Source organism: Rattus norvegicus, chromosome 2, assembly GCF_021556685.1.
Source record: "Rattus norvegicus strain SHRSP/BbbUtx chromosome 2, alternate assembly SHRSP_T2T, whole genome shotgun sequence".
NCBI lineage: Eukaryota > Metazoa > Chordata > Mammalia > Rodentia > Muridae > Rattus > Rattus norvegicus.
Genome location: NC_141535.1, coordinates 103,251,131 through 103,267,760, shown reverse-complemented (window position 1 = coordinate 103,267,760; position 16,630 = coordinate 103,251,131). Strand labels below are relative to the sequence as shown.

General features: G+C 39.3%; 1 protein-coding gene across 4 annotated transcripts in view; it reads right to left on the bottom strand.

Annotated features, from left to right (window-relative positions):
* Positions 1–16,630, bottom strand: part of Dnajc5b (DnaJ heat shock protein family (Hsp40) member C5 beta) — a 93,038-nt gene that overhangs the window by 13,158 nt on the left and 63,250 nt on the right. For all 4 annotated transcript variants that reach the window (XM_087630553.1, XM_087630569.1, XM_087630560.1 and 1 more), the window contains 2 exon segments: positions 11,298–11,511; positions 7,813–7,984 (listed from right to left, as the gene is read on the bottom strand). In XM_087630553.1, coding sequence (XP_087486679.1) covers positions 7,813–7,984; positions 11,298–11,511 — 386 coding nt within the window.

The following is a 16,630-nucleotide window of genomic DNA, read 5'->3' as shown; positions in this document are numbered from 1 at the left end:
TGGTTTAATATACGGAAAACCATCAACGTGATCCATTATATAAACAAACTGAAAGAACAGAACCACATGATCATTTCATTAGATGCTGAGAAAGCATTTGACAAATTCAACACCCCTTCATGATAAAAGTCCTGGAAAGAATAGGAATCAAGGCCCATACCTAAACATAGTAAAAGCCATATACAGCAAACCAGTTGCTAACATTAAACTAAATGGAGAGAAACTTGAAGCAATCCCACTAAAATCAGGGACTAGACAAGGCTGCCCACTCTCTCCCTACTTATTCAATATAGTTCTTGAAGTTCTAGCCAGAGCAATCAGACAACAAAAGGAGATCAAGGGGATACAGATCGGAAAAGAAGAGGTCAAAATATCACTATTTGCAGATGACATGATAGTATATTTAAGTGATCCCAAAAGTTCCACCAGAGAACTACTGAAGCTGATAAACAACTTCAGCAAAGTGGCTGGGTATAAAATTAGCTCAAATAAATCAGTTGCCTTAATCTATACAAAAGAGAAACAAGCCGAGAAAGAAATTAGGGAAACGACACCCTTCATAATAGACCCAAATAATATAAAGTACCTCGGTGTGACTTTAACCAAGCAAGTAAAAGATCTGTACAATAAGAACTTCAAGACACTGAGGAAAGAAATTGAAGAAGACCTCAGAAGATGGAAAGATCTCCCATGCTCATGGATTGGCAGGATTAATATAGTAAAAATGGCCATTTTACCAAAAGCAATCTACAGATTCAATGCAATCCCCATCAAAATACCAATCCAATTCTTCAAAGAGTTAGACAGAACAATTTGCAAATTCATCTGGAATAACAAAAAACCCAGGATATCTAAAGCTATCCTCAACAATAAAAGGACTTCAGGGGGAATCACTATCCCTGAACTCAAGCAGTATTACAGAGCAATAGTGATAAAAAAACTGCATGGTATTGGTACAGAGACAGACAGATAGACCAATGGAATAGAATTGAAGACCCAGAAATGAACCCACACACCTATGGTCACTTGATTTTTGACAAAGGAGCCAAAACCATCCAATGGAAAAAAGATAGCATTTTCAGCAAATGGTGCTGGTTCAACTGGAGGTCAACATGTAGAAGAATGCAGATCGATCCATGCTTATCACCCTGTACAAAGCTTAAGTCCAAGTGGATCAAGGACCTCCACATCAAACCAGACACACTCAAACTAATAGAAGAAAAACTAGGGAAGCATCTGGAACACATGGGCACTGGAAAAAATTTCCTGAACAAAACACCAATGGCTTATGCTCTAAGATCAAGAATCGACAAATGGGATCTCATAAAACTGCATAGCTTCTGTAAGGCAAAGGACACTGTGGTTAGGACAAAACGGCAACCAACAGATTGGGAAAAGATCTTTACCAATCCTACAACAGATAGAGGCCTTATATCCAAAATATACAAAGAACTCAAGAAGTTAGACCGCAGGGAGACAAATAACCCTATTAAAAAATGGGGTTCAGAGGTAAACAAAGAATTCACAGCTGAAGAATGCCGAATGGCTGAGAAATACCTAAAGAAATGTTCAACATCTTTAGTCATAAGGGAAATGCAAATCAAAACAACGCTGAGATTTCACCTCACACCAGTGAGAATGGCTAAGATCAAAAACTCAGGTGACAGCAGATGCTGGCGAGGATGTGGAGAAAGAGGAACACTCCTCCATTGTTGGTGGGATTGCAGACTGGTAAAACCATTCTGGAAATCAGTCTGGAGGTTCCTCAGAAAATTGGACATTGAACTGCCTGAGGATCCAGCTATACCTCTCTTGGGCATATACCCAAAAGATGCCTCAACATATAAAAGAGACACGTGTTCCACTATGTTCATCGCAGCCTTATTTATAATAGCCAGAAGCTGGAAAGAACCCAGATGCCCTTCAACAGAGGAATGGATACAGAAAATGTGATACATCTACACAATGGAATATTACTCAGCTATCAAAAACAACGACTTTATGAAATTCGTAGGAAAATGGTTGGAACTGGAAAATATCATCCTGAGTGAGCTAACCCAATCACAGAAAGACATACATGGTATGCACTCATTGATAAGTGGCTATTAGCCCAAATGCTTGAATTACCCTAGATCCCTAGAACAAACGAAACTCAAGACGGATGATCAAAATGTGAATGCTTCACTCCTTCTTTAAATGAGGAAAAAGAATACCCTTGGCAGGGAAGGGAGAGGCAAAGATTAAAACAGAGACTGAAGGAACACCCATTCAGAGCCTGCCCCACATGTGGCCCATACATATACAGCCACCCAATAGACAAGATGGATGAAGCAAAGAAGTGCAGACCGACAGGAGCCGGATGTAGATCGCTCCTGAGAGACACAGCCAGAATACAGCAAATACAGAGGCGAATGCCAGCAGCAAACCACTGAACTGAGAATAGGTCCCCTGTTGAAGGAATCAGAGAAAGAACTGGAAGAGCTTGAAGGGGCTCGAGACCCCAAAAGTACAACAATGCCAAGCAACCAGAGCTTCCAGGGACTAAGCCACTACCTAAAGACTATACATGGACTGACCCTGGACTCTGACCTCATAGGTAGCAATGAATATCCTAGTAAGAGCACCAGTGGAAGGGGAAGCCCTGGGTCCTGCTAAGACTGAACCCCCAGTGAACTAGTCTATGGGGGGAGGGCGGCAATGGGGGGAGGGTTGGGAGGGGAACACCCATAAGGAAGGGGAGGGGGGAGGGGGATGTTTGCCCGGAAACCGGGAAAGGGAATAACACTCGAAATGTATATAAGAAATACTCAAGTTAATAAAAAAAAGAAATAAAAAAAAAGAAATAAAAATAACCCAAGCAACTCTCTCCCTTCTGCTAGCAAATCCCACCCAGTACCACCACATGTGAACAGACTTGTATCATGTTTACAACTCCAGAGACTATATCAATGCAACAGCAGCAAACAGCAGAAGAAGTTGAAGTACATGCACAGTAAACATGGGCAAAGACAGAGCTTCACAAAGAAATCAGACTTGTGATGCTGCTAGTTTGTAGTGTGCAGTTTTGTCTACACCAATTTGAATTCCTGGCAAGTAGCATGCGCACACCTGCGAAGCTTTCTCACATCCGCTATTAACACACACACAGACACACACACACACACACACACCAGTTAATCTTGAAATGCTTTGACTACTCATTGACTGGGCCCTCCCAATTCTTCCCCTGCTACTCCAGGTCCAGTCAGGGACTTAGCCAGAGGCCACTTACCAGAAACTCACATTGCTGGTTGGCTTTTCTCCTCCACTACTGTGGTCCCTTCTTCTCTTCCCCAGCCTTCTGATTCTCTCTGTGTGTCCCACCCACACAACTCTCAGTGTTCTGCCCCATGCTCAGCCATTTGCTACTGGCATCTTTATTCATAGAGCAAAAATATAATTGGGGGCAATGACCTTCAGTGTCAGTAAACACGGATTCCGGGGCAAAGCATCAGAACCCCCTCTACACTAGTCAAAGTCAGCAAACTTGTTGTTTAAAAGATGAGTCAATTAGTAAAAAGAATTTGATGTTTCAAATATAGATTTTTAAAAATTAAGAAATATAGCATTTTATAATTTGTTTTTAAATTGAAATTTGAAATGGTTGATTACTGAATTCAATGGGAAGTATACTTTTCTAGTTAACTCCTATTCTTTTCCTTTTCTGCAGTTGCTTTTAACTGTTTGAGCATTTCATACATGCATATAATGTGTTTTAATCAGATCCAGCATTCCCTTCCCTCCAATCTCTCCCCAATCCGCCTTTCCCTCCTGACTTCACGTGTGCCTCTCTTTCTCTCAACCCATGGAGGGCATGTGAGACTCTTACGTGGATATGGATATAAGCACACCTTCTGGAGCAGTGAGTCTCAACCTGTTGGTCTTTACCTACTTGGAACTGAACAACCCTTTCACAGGGGTTGCCTAAGACCATCAGAAAACACAGATATTTATTTTATGATTTATAACAGTAGCAAAATTAGAGTTAGGAAGCAGCAGCATGAAAAATTTTATTGTTGGGTGACCCAACATGAACTGTAAAGAGTTACAACATTGAAAAGCTTGGGAACGACTGTTCTAGAGTATGATCCAACCTCCCCAAGGCCCACGGATCATTGAAAAGAGGTTGGAAAGATTCTGACAGTCAGCAGTAGTGGAGTTTGTAGGGAAACAATATTTTCCAGACATGACAGACCTATCTGAGTTCAGGAAGCCACAGTGTATTTATAAGACCATGACTGAGCCAACCATGGGGAATGCGGAAATAAAGTCCCAACTCTTGTTAACTTCTGTTGTCTCTTTGGTTGGTATAGTAAGATATAAGAGGGAAAAGTTCACCAGTTGTTAGCTTTCATTCTGGATGGAAAATATCCTCATATTAGATTTATTATATTTCATATTTCATCATTTCTGAATAAAGAAGTAACAGGAGAAAGAAATGCCGCCTTTCATTAAAATTACTATTTATGAACAAAAGAATAAATTTCCAGCTATAATTTTCATTTATGGGTCAAATTTTCAAGCACAAGATAATCAGAAATATATGTACTTAGATGAGTAGTTACTATAAACCGCCAGTTCCCATATTAATCCACACACTGTTCTATTACACCTCAATTAGCTCTCCCTTCTTTCCCCTTCCTAGGAAATTTATTCAGTACCACCCTCATTCAGACCACAAACTGAAAGTGCAGTCCCCAGAGTCTGTTCTTTCCTCCTTACCAGTCTTATTTGCATTACAATTGTCAGTAAGTTACATGTGTCTCTGAATTAGTGGAATATAAATGTCAGCCTAACTATTGCAACTGACCACAAATGAAGCATAGAGTCTCACAATCAGATAGTATGTGAGCAATGGTGGTTCCAGTGCACTGTTAATGAGACTTAGGTCATAGAGACCCTTACCAATACAGAACCTTCTAAGAGTTCATTTGCATAGACCTGAAACAAAAGTCATTTTTATCAGAACCAGAAAAAGCACTGTCTCTTTCCACATTGACCTTTTTCATGATATCTCTTTCTGACAATGGATCCAAAAAATTTTATTAAGAGATTTGGTTAAAGAGAAACGCCATTGAAGATAAGTTTTGTTTAAGTTCAATGGAACTTAATTTTTTGGTTTGCAGCAAGTTGGTGGCTAGCTACCATACAGGTATAGGAATGGATTAAAGAATACTCCTACAAAAAACATACTCCTACAGCTCCCTATGCCAGGCCATGTGCTGGGAGGACATTAAAATCCATGTCAGAGACTGTGACACATCATCTAAATGTGTCCTCTGGGCTCTAAGCCCAGGAGGATCAGGTGTTGTGACATCAACATGGCCTGACATGTACAGAGTAAAATAGTTGCCTGTGGAAAATTCTGCCAAATCTTACACCTTACATGTATTAAATAACTTACATAGGTTTCCCAAATTTGACAATAATCTCTAGTCACATACAATACTGTCAACATGAGCTGTAAAGTTAGAAGAAACTATTCTCATTAATACTAATACTAATAATACTACTACTAATAATAAAAGTTTTTGTTGAATACAGTAGAGGCAAGGAGGAGTTTTATATTTTCTACAGAAAATGATATAGTAAATTTATGTTACATGGATATGCAACCAAGGAATATGCAACCAAAGGATAACACCCCAGACAAACTAGGTGGTCAAATGATTGATTCACCCCCATCCCCAAGTTTTGTGATATACCTATGACATATTTGTCCACTTTTAACTCATTAATTTGCTATGATTACTTTTATTTCAAGCAAATACTGGGGTTCAGAACTATGTGTTGTTCTTGTAAAGAGGCTAGCCCAGATTGCATAAATTTCAAGGATCATAAAACCTGGGTCACCTTAGCATAAAATCTTTAAAATGTTTATAAATAAGAAAAAGCTGTTTCTTTGTGTTACAGATTCTTTAACAGTGGTATAAGATTACCGATCTGACCTCTGCAATGGAGTTGGTAGTTCTGGACGTCAGAACAGCCAGAGGAGCACAGACCCATCACCAATCACCCAGCAGGGAGTAGCTCTGGGGAGAATCTGGCACTTAGTCTAAGTTTCTGTTCCAGAAAAGAGATCTTCCACCAAGGTCTACTGTAATGACCTGGTGCAACTTTTATCCAACTTAAAGGAAGAAGGGCAGCGAGGCTCTTCACATTAAGTGTGGATGCAGGACCTAGGAGACCTGGGTTCCATCTCTCTCCTCATATGAACTGACGTTTCTGTCTTACTTAAGGCCAGTGTTCTGGTTTTTCGGGTAAGTTACACACAGAGAAATATGAGTGGTAGTCACAGAATGAAGTGTGCCATTTTCTTCTTTATTCTTAAGCACCTCCTTCACAAATCTTATGAGACTGTGCCCAGGAATGGTTACTCGTGAGCAAGTTATGGTGCAGACATCCACCTTTGCCTAATGAGAAGGCCTTTCCTTATAATTAGTGCTGCTTAACTCGTGTGTTAATGATATTATTTGCCTGTTCCTTCTGTATGCCTTCATTAAAATATTCGATATTTATTACTTTCTATACAAAATAATGCAAAGGAAATGCACAATACTTTCAAGGTACAATAATTTCACCATTATCCTGCAGTTTGGTTCCAATATCAGTAATAAGGTATGTCCAGAAATACTTCTAGTTGCTAGGTAACCATGCCCATAGCAAGACATTACAGTTTGTAGAAAGGGGGGAAAACAATAAAACAAAACAAAGTAAAACATCTGCCTTCTCTGATCTCCCAATTCTGAGAATCTGGAATTCAGTACTAGTCACATGATTAAACACACCCTTTTGCTGGAATCTGAATGGTTCATTCACACGAGATATTATTAGGTTCACATCTGATAGAAATAAAAGGCATACAGAAGCCTTTACATAATTCTTGGTGCTGTTTGAGTATGACCAGAGAACAAGAGAATAACACCGCCCTGATTCCCATAGTCTTTTAGCTGTTTGATGGGGAGTTGGGAGTGGGATTAGTGATAAAGTCTGAAACCCAAGGTAATAATGTACTCCACAGGAGAAAAGGACAGTGAGAATTGTTTCTAATACCAGGATAATGGCAGGTGTGATCCCGGTTTGTTTAAACAAAGACATTGTCTAAAGATCATAAACTATCTCTGGTAGTTTGAACTCTGAGAATTTTGGTTTTACATTTTTTCTTTTTTATTTCTGGGTAGAATAAGCTTGAAGAATGAAGCAATGTAACACAGAGATGTGTGCACCCAGATGGACAGGCAGAAGTGGCTGGACGAGCAATTTGTCCTCCATGCTGCTTTATGGCTGTCTTTAAGTGTGCATGTGGGCCAAGAAGCTACAGAGGAAGGCTCCACTCCCTGCTCCACTCCCAATCATCACACAATAATACAAAGGAAGAAAAGCCACAGTTGGCTGTCAGCCTCTTGTAATTCAATGGAGATCTCTAAGACTGGAGTGTATCTTCTGGGAGAAACTTCTACCTTGGCTCTCTGTCCCTCGGCACTCTTAACTTCCCTGAAGCCAGAGCCCATTTCTCTTATAAAGAGATAGCAAACTCTGTCATAATGATATTTAACATTATCATGGGCATTTCATAATTTCTCTCTATTAATGTTAAATCTCGACTTTATGTTTAGTCAAGATAAGTGCCCTTTGCCTTCTCCCAAACTGCCCACCAAAGCTGGTAGTCTGGAGGAGAGGCTGGCTCTGTGTGGTTATCATTTTACTTTGGTAAGACCTGGTACCTAGCCAGAGGTAATGATGCCTAGTACCTTTACCCTCATCTCACCCTACCTTTCTCCATATCAGTTCTGATCTGCTCCTCAAGGTCCTCTGGTGACACATAGAACTCCTCTTCTGGTGTCGATGTCTTGGGCCGACAATGTCCACAACAACAGTTGCAGCAGCAGCATAGGCAGCAGCAAAAATAGCAGCCGGTCAAGAGGCCAATGATGATGAACAGGGTCTAGGATAAACAGAGGCCAAGTGAAGTCTGAGTCACTGGCATGTGGGTTGGGAGGGCAAAATGGCCCCAGACATAAAGTTGTAACTACATACTTCAGAGGAGTATGCCCCCGCATGCCACATGCTCACTCCTATCCTTACCCCCATGTAAATTGTCTCTTAAAATTTTTTGAAATAACTTTTTCTCATAAATATTTGTAAATTATTTACAAATCTAGATCTAGATGAAATAACGAGTAACACAATTTGGAATATTCTTTTTCTTAGGCTATTTTGAGTGCTACAAACAAAGAACCAGACCAGCACTGGATAGGATGTTTGCTAGTCAAGTGAGCTCACCATGCCTACTTGTTCAATGAAAGTAAATTCTCACCCCACAGAAGAGCTGCCTTCCCTGCCACATGTAAGTACCTGTTAGTAATCTGGTATTGTGCAATCTCTCCAAAAGATCCCTATATCTTCCCTCTCTTCTCTATCTGAGTCAGAGAGCTTTGCAGATCCTGTTCCTATCTCTGGTGTGGACCCTTCATTGGCCCTCCTCTTGGCCATTCTGCCTCTGATCCTGCTGGTGTGAACTATATGCAACCCTTGTTTCCCTGAGCATATGCAGCACGCCTACTGCCAACTTTCTCAGCACTAGCACAACCCTGTTCCTGCCATACAGCTTGACTCTTCATGTGGATTTGCATGGACAAACATCCCTGACGATTGTTCAGTTTATACCCACCTGTTGTCTAAGATCACCTCAAAAAACACCTTTATGTCGTCTTTCCTGTTCCCATTCCAAAATGGCTGCCTATCCTTTGTATCCTAACTGTATGCCATACCAACTAAGATCTCTAATCCCTTCTTGCTGACAGTATAGAGCACAGATTGCTTGACAGGGTCTCTTATAGGCTACAATCATTAGTCATCCTCTACCCCATGTCCCTGGGGGATTAGTACCTGACATGTTGCAGACATCTAGTTCCTACTGAATTTATGAGTGTACAAAATAATAGGCAAACAAATGGTTTGTTCCTCCCAGGAAATGGTACCAAGATTACCCTATAAGCACAAATGACTCGTTCATTAAACAGAAAACATTTTCTCTTGACTTCCCCAATCTGAAATTCCAAGAAATCAATATTTTGGCAACTGAACAAAATCAAATTTATTATAATAAATGAAGTTTGTACATCTTAAAATTTAATGCAGACTTTATATAGTCAGTGACTAGGTGTGGGACAATGGATAAAGATCACATGTGTATGTATACACTTTTTCAGTGACCTAAGAAGAAGTCAGGCTTGACACCCTCCCCTTGCCTCCCCTCCTTGTCAAGATGTCATCTACTCATTCTGACTCCAGGAATGGGGATGGAGTTTCAGGATGACTTACAGTGGAGGACCTTTGGTTACACCCACTTATGGTCTCTTTGCTATATGTGTGTTGTATGATTTCATCATTTTAGGAAAATTTAAAACTCCCACTTGCCTCTAAGCCTTCCCTGCGCACATTTCCCAGCCGTGGCCCTCAAAGACCTCAGCTCTTCTTCGTCTATATTTACCTACTTTCTTTGAACTGTACAACTGCCATATTGTTTTCTGAAAATCTCCTTTTCATCCCCATTTTTGTTTCTTTCTCCAAAGAAATCCCTTTTTGAAAAAAAAAAACTTACTTTGTCCTTACCATATATGCTACAGTAATATTAGTAACTATTAGTTCCAAGCAGGTACTTGTATTTTTAATGTACTTTTTGATGGTACATTGTTTCATTTATACAGAACATATTTAATGCCACTTAGGTGAGCACTATGCACCTGAGCGTTCCTACAGCAGAAAAGGAACATATACTTCTTTGTAAGGAATATGCCTGTAATTGCTATGTGTTGTATCTCTTTGCTACTGTGTGAATGAGGCTTGTCTACAGGAATTTTGATCAGTTTCTTCAGCTTCCTGAACAAGAAAATGTATTCTCATCTTTAGACAAACTACAATATCAGTTAAACAGGTATGATTATCTGGACGGCAGATGTTTCTTCTCAAGGGAATAGTGTCATATCTGGAAGGCAGATTCCCATGCAACTCCACAAAAGCCCACTTTGTTGTGTGAATGCTAGTTTTCCCTCATTGATTCCATGGTCAGAATGTACCTTCTTGCCACATAGTCAAAATTCACTCAGCACCATCTCTTTCTCCCAAGTTTTCCACAAAGAAAGGTGAGTGGGTATCTAAGATAGTTAGAAGAAGACAAGTGGGGATTTGTGATTCAGACTGTCTCTCTATGCTTAGCTATGAAAGTATATCCTCTTGCCTATCAAATTCTTCAATAAAGGGAGGTTAAGTGGGAAAAAACAGCAATCAAAGTTCTACTCAATATGAATCTTGCCTTTTCTAAAGAGGATGTATTTCTCTTAACTTAGTATTTACCACAACTTACATGATTGTCAACTGCCCACAAAATATATTAATGGAATACACATCTGTTCAATATGTAATATACATTACATACAAATGTGTATATTACATATATACTATGCATATGTACTATTACATATGCATATACATACAATATACATATTGTAATATGCATAGAATTCTATGTTACAATAGTATAGAACAATGTACTATATGTAAAACTATTGCTTTTATCAGAAAGAACATTAAAATTTATAAAAATATAAAACCACCACGAAATGTACATATATTATGGATTTCTAGGAAAAGAAACAGAATTACCATTACAATTCTGATTTGCTAAGTCTTTAAACATATTGTCTTTTTCTTAACCAGGTAGCTATCAATCTCTTGTCTTGTCAGAACTGCTTAATTCTCACCTTTCCCTCATTTTCTTCTCTGTCACCACAAGGCAGGCTCCAGCTGAGCCTGTAACATAATTACCACTCATTCTCCCAGGTATTGCCTTTGCTGAGGTAGCCTATGCTATAGATAGTAAAGTACATGGCTAAATTTGTCTTATAATAATTTATTAAATAGTTGTCACACTAATAAATTATTTTTGGTTTTGAGAAATGAGTCAGTTCTTAATTAGTCACCACGGGGGGAAGAAGGGAGCAGTCAGAATTAACCTGAAGCTCCATACTCAAATATTATTAATGTCTAGAAGTCTGTTAAGTCATGTTGAATTTCATAATAAATTAATGGGCTAAAGGAAAATGGTCTTCAAATAACAGCTTTCAGTGGAAGTGATGTCTCATTTTATTTACAAGAGTTTAATAGAAGGAAAGTTGGTCTTTGAGATAAGGTCTAACAGGATGAATAATACCATGATTTTCCAGGAAATTGCTTTTGAGGAAAAAAAAGTGATTTACCTTTGCCCACCAGCTTGACAGCATGAAGTATGTGTTAACGTTTTCATCTCCAAATTGCTCGGCCACGTAGAGTCCCAATGATCCATACTTGTCGTATATGTTTCTCTTTGAGTTGTCAGTGAGGATTGTGTGGGCATTGTTGATTTCTTTAAACTTCTCAGCAGCAGATGGATCATCTGGATTCTTGTCCGGATGGTGTCGCAGGGCTAATTTTCTTTTACAAATTAAAAGCAAGGAGAAAAGTCTATCAAAAATTACAACAATATTTTATAAAGTCAGTATTCACTTGTACATCCTTTATTTGTATACATTCAATGGATGGTACGTTTCCTAAAAATATAAGTTCTCATTAAATGATGCCATTTGGTCCCAATGTGAAGAATTATATTGTTTCTTCCTCCACATCCTCAAAGGAATTCTCACTAAGGGAATACAGGTTGTAACTGACATATCCTACTATTGGCACATGAATATGATTGTAGTCTTTCCCAAGACATGGAGCTATTTATGAAATCTAGTTTACACTAAAATTCCATTTAGAACCTCTAAAGCTACCTAGAATGGCAGAACTTCTTGTTACATGTTCTCAAAGTTAAAGTATAAAAAATACTCTTAAATTTATCCTATCATGAGCAAACATTAGGGTTACTTCATAGTCCCCTGCATGTCCTTTATGTTTCCAAATGAATTCACATTTCATTTGCTTCCAAGTATGCATTTGACTTCTTTCCACAGGGCTCTTTCTACTTCCAATAGTCTGCAATCTACAATTGTGGATATAAGGCATGCCTTCCTTTCCATGGGGAGTGTAAAGCTCATCCTGAGGGTATCATCTGTGTTCTGTGTTGGGTGAGATGTCTTGGATTGCTCTTAAGTGTACTCAGCTATAAAAAGCAACCTGTGTAGTGGATTTCATGAGTCAGCCATGCAGCCTCCTAGCCAGTAACCATTTCTCTCACTTCCCTCAAGAAACAATTCAAATGAATAAAGCCATGTTCAAAATTGAGCCTTCACTTTCTTTTACTTAAAAAAAGTCAATTGTATGACTCTCAGTTAAAATCCCACATTACTGTTCTCCCTTCTGAGGCCATTCTGGATGTGCATAGGCACTGTACTGATTCAAACAGAATGTGTCACTACATTGTTGTAATAAAAGCCTATATGCAAAACAGAAGAGCATCATATATCTTTAAAGCCAACTTGTAAAGCTAACTGAAAAAAAATCATACCTATTAAAGTACTCAATAAAATAGTTGCAAATTGAAGCTAAATACACATCAAAACCATCATGACCAAGTAGCCTTCATTCCAGAGATTCAGAAATAGATTAACATATGAAAACCTGTCAATGTAATCCACCTTGTAAAGAAACTGAAAGAAAAAAATGATAATCTCAGATACAGAAAAAGCCTTGAACAGAATTGTGATGGTGTGTATATGCTGAGCCCAGGGATTGGCATTATTTGAAGGTGTGACCCTGTTGGAGTAGGCGTGTCACTGTGGGTGTGGGCTTCAAGACCCTCATCCTAGATGCCTGGAAGCTAGTATGTAGAACTCTCACTCCTTCTGTACCACACCTTCCTGGATGCTGCCCTGATCCCACCTTGACTATAATGAACCTCTAAACCTGTAAGCCAGCCTCAATTAAATGTTGTCCTTATAAGACTTGCCTTGGTCATGGTCTCTGTTCACAGCAGTAAACCTAACTAAGACAAAAATCTAACAGTCCTTTATGATAAAAGTTGGGGAGAGCTCAGGGATAAAAAGGACGTACCTAAATATAATAATGGCAGGATACAGCAAGCTGACATCCAACATTATATTAAATTAAAAAAAAAAAACAAAAAAAATCCACTAAAACTAGGGACAAGACTGTCCACTCTATCCAAATCTCTTCAATATAATATGTTTAAGTTTTAGCCAGAACAATAAAAAAGAACTAAAGGAGATGTCAGAGATACAAATTGGAGAGAAAAAAATCAAAGTTTCACTATTTGCAGATGATATGATAGTATACATAATCAACCCCAGACATTCTATCAAGGAGCTCCTGCAACTGATAAACACTCTCAGTAGCCCCTCTATACACAAAAGATAAATAGGCTCAGAAAGAAACCAGAAAAACAACACCTTTCAGAATAACTTCATGTAACATATCTTGGTATAACTCTAACCAAACAAGTGAAAAACATGTATGACAAGAACTTCAAGTCTTTTGAAGAAAGAAATTGAAAAAAGATATCAGAAGATGGAAAGATCTCTCTTGCTCATGGATAGGCAGGATTAAATAGTGAAAATGGTCATCTTACCAAAAGCAATCTACAGATTCAGTACTTCCCCATCAAAATTCCAACACACTTCTTTACAGACCTTGAAAGAACAATACGCAACTTCACATGGAAAAACAAGAAACTCAACTAAAACAATTCTGTACTTTAAAAGTACTTCTGGAAGTATCACCCTCCCCAAGCGTAAGCTTCACTACAGAGTAACAGTAATAAAAACTGCATGATACTGACATAACAATAAGCAAGTTGATCAATGGAATCAAATTAAAGAAACAGAAATAAATCCACATGTCTATGGACATTGATTTTTTACCAAAAACAAAAAGCAAAAAATATACAATTAAAGAAGAAAGCATCTTCAACAAATGGTGCTGGTCTAACTGGATGTCTGCATAAGATCCATATTCATCACTGCACAAAATTCAAGTCCAAGTGGATAACAAACCTCAACATAAAACCAGATACACTAAACCTGAGAGACAAGAAAGTGGAAAACGACCTTGAGTACAGCACAGGAGACAATTTCCTACACAGAACACAAATCATGTAGGCGCTAAGATTCAAATCTAATGAATGAGACCTCATGAAACTGAAAAGCTTCTGTAAAGCAAAGAACACCTTCAAAGAGACAAAACAGCGGCTGACAGATTAGGAAAAGATCTTCATCCGCCCCACATCTGACAGAGGGCTGATATCCAAAATATATGAAGAACTTAAGAATCTAGACTTCAAAAAACCAAAAACAAACAAACAAAAAAAAAACCCAAATGACCCTACTAAAAAGTGGGGTACAGAGATAGACAGAGGACTGTCAACAGTGAAATCTGAGATGGCCAGGAAGCATTTGAAGAAATGTTCAACATCATCATGTTGTCGTCATCAGGGAACTACAAATCAAAACAACTCAGGTTCCATCATATAACTGTCACATGGCTAAAATCAAAACAGAAGTGACAGATGATGCTATCGAGCATGGGATGTGGAGCAAGAGCAATTCTCCTCCATTACTGCTGAGACTGAAAACTTGTACAGTCACTTTGGAAATCTATACAGTAGTTTTGCAAAAAAAAAAAAAAAAAAAAAAAAAAAAAAAAAAAAAAAAACAAAACAAAACTGGGAATAGTTCTACCTCAGGACCCAGTGATACCTGGGCATATAGTCAAATGACACTTCATCATACCACAAGGACGCTTGCTCAGCTATTCTTGTAGCAGCTTTTTACGTAATAGCCAAAAACTGGAAATGACTTAGACATCCCTCAATAGAAGAATGAATAAAGAAAATGTGGTACATTTACACAATGTTAATTATATTTACATGTTAATTTACAGCTGTTAAAAACAATGAGATAGAACAATGGATAGAACTAGAAAAAAAATCATCCTGAGTAAGGTAACCTAGACCCAGACAGACAAACATGGTTTGTACTCGTAAGTGGATATTAGTGAAAAGTAAAGGACAACCATTTTACAATCCCAAAACCAGAGAAACTGAGTAAAAGAGAGGGCTCAAGGGAGCACACATGAATATCACTGTGGAGAAATAGAATAGACATCTCAGGAGGTGGCTGGCAGGAGGGGTCTACATGGAGTGGGGTAGAGATGGGAACACGAAGGATCAGGTGGGGGAAGGATGAGGGGGTTAAACAACTGGAATTGGGGTGGTGGTGATAAGCTAGAAATCTAATACAATGGTAACCCCCAGGAATCAATGACGGTGACCCTAGCTAAGACTCCTAGCAGTGGGGGATATGGAGCCTGAACTGGCCATCTCTTGTAACCAGGCAAGACTTCCAGTGGAGATGAAGGACCTTAGAGGCTTTCACCAGTCTTAACCCACCTGCCTCAGGTCAAGGCTAGGCCAAGTTCCATTCTCCACCCACAGTTCTCGGAATGTACTGGCTGATAGTCACCTGACCCTCTGGAAAGTCCCAGATAGAGTTCAAATGCATGTCATGATCTGCCCATGCTTGCTAGCCAATAGATTTAAAGATCAGTATGCTGGGGTGGGGGGAGAGAAAAAAAGATCAATATGCTTAGCCAATAAGTTTGAACTGTAACCTTGCTGATATAACCTCTGCCCCTAAAAAGTGTAAAAACTGCTTGTAATAGCCATTTGGGGTCACGTTCTAGTCACTTGATTCAAGGGACTAATTGAGGGTCAATCCCGATGCACCAGAAAATAAACCTCTTGCTTTTCCATCAGTCTGTGTCTCAGCGTCTCACTTGGGGGCTTCTCAAAGTAACTTCCCCTAACTGAGGGCTGGGGGTCTTACAGAGATATTGGGTCACCAGCCTAGTCACAAAACCTTTGGCCTACAACTTGCTGGGGTAAATGTAGAGCAGAGACTGTGGGAGTGGCCAACCAATAACTGGTCCATCTTGAGACCTATGCCCAGGTGAGGGAGCCCACACCTGACACTGGCTGGATGGCCAGGAACCAGAGTCTGGAAGCCCAGAGACCTTGGATAGAACTAATCACTATTGAAAAAATAATCAATGAAATGATTCCCAATGATGTTCTGCTATATTCATAGTTTGGTACCTAGCCCAATTGTTATCAGAGAGGTGTCAGCCAGCAACTCTTAAAAACAGATGAAGAGACCCACAACCAAACAGAGCTTGGAGAATCCTATGGAAGATGAGGAGGAAAGATTGTAGAAGCCCAAGGGGTCAAGGACTCCACAAGAAAACCCACAGAATCATCTAACCTGGGCTCATATGTGGCTCAGAGAGACTGAACCACCAATCAGGGAGCCTGTATATGACCTAGGGCCTCTGCACATATATTACAGTTGTGTAGCTTGGTCTTCTTGTAGGACTTTTAACAGTGGGGGAAGGAGCTGTCTTTGACAGCTTTTAGGACCCTTTCCTTCTGTTGAGTAGCCTTGTCTGACCATAAGAGAGAGAGGATAACTAGTCTTACTGCAATGTGATATGCCAGGGCTGGTTGCCACCCATGGGAGGCCTACCCTATTTTTAAGGGTAATGGAGGAGGAGTAGTGGTGGGACATGGGGGGCAGGGGAGAGCAGAAGGAGAGGGGAG